Consider the following 6,768-nt stretch of genomic DNA (forward strand, 5'->3'; position numbering starts at 1 on the left):
GCTTCCTTCAGTTCCTCCTGCCAAGCACATGGGCTGGGAGCATCCTGGTCTGCCTCAGGTAGTACTCCACCAGCTGATGAGAGCTTCAGAAAAGCAGGGGAGGCCTCACCGAAAGCAGTGGCCACCCCAGGAGCAGGCAACAAAGCTCCCTGAAGAGGCTTATGTACCCCAGGCTTCCTCTACCCTTAGTAGCTGAGAATTGTGGGGAATGAGGGAAGAGGTGGGGGTAGGGACAAGGATGGGGGTCCAGGTCAGGAGGGCTTTGTAGCATTGGATAATGAAAGCAGATGGGCCAACATTCACCCCCGTGACCACTTTATTCTGTGCTCAAATGGTACAGTGATCTTATAAACTTCACATGCTGTGGCGAGTCCGAGGCGTGGCTGTCTTTGCTTTGCAAGATGCAGGTCCTATTCTGGTTCAGTTCAGAGCCTGCTCCCTGCATGAGGGAGGGAAGAGCATTGGCAGCCAGCTACGGTAGTAGAGGGCTAGAGGAGGTGAGGGATATTCAACTCATGTCAGCATCACGCGGGTATAGGGACCGGTTCTGCAGGTCAAGAAGACCAGCTTACCAATGGCTCAAAGGAGTCTGTGGGCTCACGTTCTCCAAGTTGATAGAAATGTGTGGTAAACCCATTCTTCCGACAGGGGAGTCACCTGGGGGCAGGTGAGGCTGGGGGGGGCACCAATCTCTTCACAGTACAGGTTCTTGTCAGTGTGGCTAGGTTTATAGCCCCAATCACACTCTGAATAGCAGTGATGGAAACAGGCACCCATTTAAAACAAATGAACAAAAATGTCTGGTACCATTCATCTCTCAACAACCAAGGACTGTGGTGGGATCACGTGGCTCAGAAAAAGGGCCTTGTCCTCCAGGTCTGTTGGCCTCAGTGCAGGCCATAGGCCTTGCTGCCCTCCAGCTTCTGTCTTCTCACTACAGGGGCTCGTGTTCTGATCTATCAGTGAAGCCTGGAGTCTGGTGTCTGTGTCCAGAGCTCATCAGATACTCCCCTCCAGAGCTGAGGTCTTTCTCAGGGTCCTAAGTCGCCATTCTGAGGCCATCCTTCCTAACCTTATTCCCTGAGTCACTTCATAAGAACTTAGAGAAACTGGCGGTGGTGTCTTCTGTGATAAATAAGAGGATTCAACTCAGAAATAAATAACTCCAGCTGGAAGCCAGAGAGATGTCAGAGAGCGCAGATGGCACTGGACGGCTTCATGCCACTGAACTGGTGCCCACAGCCTGCCCAGGCCTCCCGGAATGGCATCCTGGATCCGCACACTGTGGGTTTATGCTGCATTCTAGCAGGGCCTGGTTTTCCTGGGGCTGGGTGACCTGATCCTGATCAGGGTTGGAGCACACCAGCCCAGGGATCTGGTGGCTGAAGAGGCATCACTGACACGGGATGGTCACCGGTTTGGCTTTGTTGCGTTGGAGACCAGGCTTTCCACTAACACTCTCTTTGTCATGTCATCATAGTAAAAAAGAAAAATAAAAATAAATCACAAAATACTGTTGACAACAAAAATTCCAAGGATGCAATCATATTAAATTTACAAAGCATTTTCCCGAGGAACTTAGAGTAGTTCTCAGTCTTCCTGGGCATTTCTGCAGTCGTAGGAGGCGGAAGGCCACATTTGCGGTCTATGTTTGAGATGGTGCGGGAGCCTGCGAACATGGTACCTTCCAGGCTGGGAAGTGGAGAGAAACTCCAGAGATGTAAAACTTGATCGACTCTTTCTTCTTTCCTTTTTCTCTCTTCCTCATTCCTTTGTAATGTTGCACTAGAAAGCCCAGGCCAAGCCGCCTGCACCCCTGGCCAGAAAGCAGGGCAGCAGCGGTGTGTGAGGTCAGGCTTTGAGGGCTGATGCTTCTGACAATAGAAGCAGACACAGGATAAGCAGGGCTCCCCCAGGCCTAGGAGGGACACTGGCTCTTCATGCGCTTCTTCTCCACCGCCAGCCTCACAGCCTGAATGAGCGCGTCTTTGTTATTGAGGATATTATATTCTGAGAGCTTCACCAGCTTGTCGAAAGCGGCCTCTGTGTACGTCAGTTCCTTGGTGGCATAGGGAGACTTGGCGCCATAGATGTTCAGCTGGCCCAGTTCCAGCTCCTCAGGACTTCGTTCTACACCTTGGGGCAAGAGGATTTGCTACAGATTACGGTAGGTTGTAAGGACTTGTTTGCACACACACACACACACACACACACACACACACACACACACACACACACCTAAAGCATAGCTTATCTATTTCAGGTTTATCCACATAGCTGGGTATCAATAAATGGCTGAGTGACTAAAAGAACAGGAGACTATGTTGGCCAGTTCATGGGAGAGAATGGAGAGAATTCTCTGGGTTCAGACTGGAGCTAAATCGGGCCTCCCCTTTGGGATCTTCAGAAGATTCTGTAAGTCTAAAATCAGGGGCATTTGCCTGTGTCCAGAAGATGCTGGGAGCTTACCTGGAGCCTTGTACTTCTGGAAGGTGTCATTGATGAGCGGGAAGTAAGCCACGATGGGGGCATCAGGTTCCTGTGGATTCTCCATCAGGTAACACTCCTTGAGACTCTTGTCATCCTCCTGGATGCAGTAGCTGGGGAAGGGGATGTTCTGCGCGGTGCAGTACTCACAGGTTTGTTTCAGGGGCTGTAACGTCATGGGAGGACACTTTGAATGTTAGAACTTGGGGAGAGGTCCGGGGAGAGCATGAGGGGTGAGCCCCACAGAGATCCTGGGTCTGGTTTCCTGATTTTTTTCTAGCTAAATCTGGCCCCAAACTTCTTTCCCACTGTGTGGTATTTTAAGAAGAAAGCCAGGTTAGGACAAAAGGCCCAGGCAGTGGTCTGGGGTCCATCCCGATGAAAGTTCCTCCCCTGAATGAAAACACAGAAGCCCCGCTGCTGCTGCTTCCCCCAAAGACAGACATGAGGACACAGGGGTGGCCTCTGTGAGACTGACAGACACTGGGGCCTGGAGTCCTGACTGATCACTCAGAGAAGTGACAGTGTCCGAAGGCTGGACTTTGAAAAAATTCCTTTTAAGTCACAAAGAACCCCCAGTCCCATAATGGCCTTATTTGCATACGCCACCAGTCTTGGTCCCCTCCTCTGTGACTTAGGGGTAATAGCAGCTGTGCAGTCTAGCATAAGGAACTGGTGCAAGGCCAGGTGAGGTCCTGGGTAGGGAAGCGCACGGTTGCTTCTTTACAAGCTTAGGCCACGACTATTGCTTCCATTCTAGTCATCTGTCTACAATTCCTTTCTTTTCCTGGCTTCAGGATGGGATTGTATCAAAGTTAATAACAAAAAAATTCTAAAAGAAACAACCAAAAACCAAAAGCCAGAGTTTTCCCGTAAAGAGAAAAATAATAATAATAATAATAATAATAATAATAATAATAATACCACTACTACCACTGCTGCTAACTCTTTTAACCATATGGAAGCCCTGTGATTACATGAACCCTAGGATTATTTTGAAAACAAGATATTACAAACTCATCAAGATATTTTCTCAGCTGAAAAATGGGCAAGTGCATCAGAATTTAAAAGCAAAAATTAAGTTGCCATTCACTGAGTTCAGGCAAACCCCAAGTCCTAGCACGTGAGAGCCAGCTGGTTGCCAGCAAGGTTTGGTCCCCTGGCCCTGAATCGCGCTGCACGACGGGAGCTCCTCTGAGGCCGCCTCAGAGTGCGCTAGCCAGGCATCTTCTCCCATTTCACACCTGTGCAGGTCTCCATGGTAGAGCCTCTGACTCTGTGACGGCTCAGGAGCAGCCGGGGCTGGCGCCCTTCCTGCTTTACTTGCCTTTGTCTGGGATCCCGCACAGTAACTGAGGTGAATGATGAGGTCGACTTTTCTCTCCGGCCTAAGGAGGGGTGCATAGCTGGAGTTGACAAAGAAGGCAGTGTCCAGCAGGTTCAGATGCTTTGTGAACTGCGTCAGCTGGTTTGGGAAGGTGTCCAGCACAGTGTCTGAAAGTCAAGCCCTCTAGTTAACATCTTACCTACCCGGTGCCCTGATGTCCGCTGTAGGGGGTGGGGGTGGAGGCATTGATATGACCAGATTGCCCTGCCTGGAGCTTTCTTGCTTCAGCCCGGGACCTCTAGCCTCCCACATCCTCTCTAAGGCTCTGAGTCCTACTTCTCTGGGTGGGCTGATGTATAACAGCATGCTCTTGAGACTTTAGCCAGTTCTTTATGGGTTATGCACACAAACCTACCATGACCCATCCATGGAACTTATGGAGAAGGGGGGGCTTAACATCCTATAAACTAGGGACAATAGAGACATCTGCCTATTTTGCTCCAGATAGCAAGGAAAAGGATAATGGGCCCAGACTGAAGGACTTCGCAGGCTGTGGTCAAATAAAACATCAAAGATTTCTACATGGTGGGAGAGGAAGCGCCCTAGACCTTGTCCCCAAAATCTTAGCAAGGAGAGGCACACAGAATGTGTGCTATGAGAGTGTGGTTTAAGATCTGGGGCTGTGAGACTGAGCTAGGCTGTACTTGCTCAACGGCAATGGGGGCACCACTCACAGTGAAAGGTGTTCCCCAAAGATATTGCCAAAAGTGCTCCTATCTCTCCATTTGTACAATGGGGTCAACATCTGCCCTGGGACAGTTGCTCAGATTCTGCAGTTAGTCAATTAATTAATTAGTGCCTGCATTGCCCCCTGCTGGCAGAGTTGTATTCATTCAAGCCCTCAGCCACAAACGGGCTAGTCCCCACCCCCTCCCCCACATCCTTGCCCTAGCCAGCATCCTTGTTCCTACCCATTAACATGTGACCAAAGGAGACCGACTTTCTCAATGGCAACTTCAATTCTATTTATCTCCCTCCCAAGAGAGCCAGCCCTGGAGGAGCTCCCAGGTGGGGTACCTTTCCACACAGAGAACTGTTTGTGTTGTAGGTAGTCAGTATGCAGCTGCAATCCATACAGGAAGTTGTGGAACTCAGACACGAGGGGCCTGTGCGTGAGGATTTCTCGGAAGGTGTTGGACAGGCATGACGCTGGGATCACTACTGTGGTCTCCAAGGGGTTAGCGTCACATTTCGGGATTTCAGGCAGGAGTGGATCATCTTCTGTAGGGGGAAGCGATGAAGGACAGGTTACAAAAGTTGGGGTAGCGCCTGATTGCTCGACCATGGAGAGCGAGCCACTCTAAGCTCAGTTCACTTCTTCCTTGCCCAAGCCCTAGCTCTGAACCCAAGAGGACTTAGGACAGAGGTATGAGACAAGGGTGGGAGGTACGGAGAGAGAGAAAGAGAACAGCCAGGAAGGAAGGCTCCAGAGAGGATGGTGAGCCCAGAAGTCTGGTGTTTCTCTGTGCTCAGATCTAGGGCCATCAGCTCTCTGGATGTTGGAGGTATCCTTCTGGGCCTTGGCACAAGTACCACCTGCAGCCACCCTGTCCCCACCCCTGCCACCAGTGAAGGAAAACGCTCTGACCCAACTGCCTTCCCTTGTCTGGATCATGGGGACGAAGGAGAAGCAGTGCCAGGCAACCAGTCCTTAGCTCATGGTCCATACACTATAGATCCATTACCCAAGAAGGGAGGCCAGGCTGCCACCTACCGATGTCATGCAGCTTCTCCCTTGTCCACCTGTAGAAGAACTCCTCTGAGGTGTGGGACAAATTCCAGGCGTCAAGCAGGTTCAAGGAAAAAATGCTACTCCACAAACCTAGAAAAGCGGAGAAGCCATGAACAACTCTTGCCAGGCCCCCTACACTTCACTGGCTGAGCCTTAGCCTCCATGCCTACTCCAGACCAGGCGGCTTGCAGGTGGGACAAACTTGGATTTCTGACTCCCACTGAGCAGTTCCGTGCAATGGCTGATGGTGCTAGTCCTTGGCTCTTTTTCTCCCTTCCCTCAGGGCAGGGGGGCAGGAGGGTACTTAGGACACAGCTGCAGGGGGGCTGGTAACTGACAAGTGCAGGCTTCCAGTTCAAATCCAGTTCCACCCTTGCCTCAGCTCACACTGAGAAAGCACTTAAGACAGTGTCTGGCATGCAGTAAGCCTTGATACATAGAAGGCTAGCTCTTACTTTTGAATGTAAAATTTATATAACAATACTATAAGGTTATATAAAATTTTATATACTAATACTATTAAATAATAATAAAACCAGATATGGTGGTTCACTCTTGTAAGCCCAGTAGGAAGGCAGAGGCAAGAGGATTGACAAGAATTTGAAACTAGCCTAGGCTATATAGCAAGCTTCATGGCTACCTGGGCTACCAGTTACGATAGTGAGACCCTATCATAACAAGCCAGTACTAACAGTTATATGCTCTATTTAAATTTCTTATATGGACCTGAGGAAACAGCTCCAGAGAATTTAGGCAATTTAGGTAACTTTGCACAGCTAGCTAGTGAGTTCAAGCTGGACTATAGGTTTCAGAACCACATGGGCTTTAGTGTAGGGGCTCAGGGGAGAGGAAGGAACTGTGCACTGTGGGCTTCTGTGTGGACATCATAGACAAGATGGGACTCAAGTTAGACTTTCTGGAATGGGTTGCTTTGGAGTAAGTGGAATATAGGCATCCTATTTAGAAAAAACATATTTAAATAGCTGCTCTTGAAGCCATAAAGATAGGCTTATTTTCTAGGCCATTTTGTTTGTAGACAAGATTCTGAAGTGAAGAACAAAGAGTGGATGTCACAATGGATGATGTCACAGTTGATAATGTCACAGTGGACATCATAGTTGGTGATGTCACAGTGGATGATGTCACAGTGGGTGATGTCACA

At 49.5% G+C, this 6,768-nt stretch overlaps 1 protein-coding gene across 2 annotated transcripts in view; it reads right to left on the bottom strand.

Annotated features, from left to right (window-relative positions):
• Nucleotides 1–298: 298 nt before the first annotated feature.
• Pla2g4e (phospholipase A2 group IVE) overlaps nucleotides 299–6,768 on the bottom strand; it is a 79,358-nt gene continuing 72,888 nt past the window's right edge. For both annotated transcript variants that reach the window (XM_005364295.2, XM_026787726.1), the window contains exons 16-20: nucleotides 5,589–5,696; nucleotides 4,892–5,095; nucleotides 3,815–3,981; nucleotides 2,470–2,653; nucleotides 299–2,136 (exon numbers count right to left, since the gene is read on the bottom strand). In XM_005364295.2, coding sequence (XP_005364352.1) covers nucleotides 1,919–2,136; nucleotides 2,470–2,653; nucleotides 3,815–3,981; nucleotides 4,892–5,095; nucleotides 5,589–5,696 — 881 coding nt within the window. In that variant the 3' untranslated portion in view covers nucleotides 299–1,918. The remainder of the gene's footprint in view (nucleotides 2,137–2,469; nucleotides 2,654–3,814; nucleotides 3,982–4,891; nucleotides 5,096–5,588; nucleotides 5,697–6,768) is intronic.

Source organism: Microtus ochrogaster, assembly GCF_000317375.1.
Source record: "Microtus ochrogaster isolate Prairie Vole_2 chromosome 14 unlocalized genomic scaffold, MicOch1.0 chr14_random_1, whole genome shotgun sequence".
NCBI lineage: Eukaryota > Metazoa > Chordata > Mammalia > Rodentia > Cricetidae > Microtus > Microtus ochrogaster.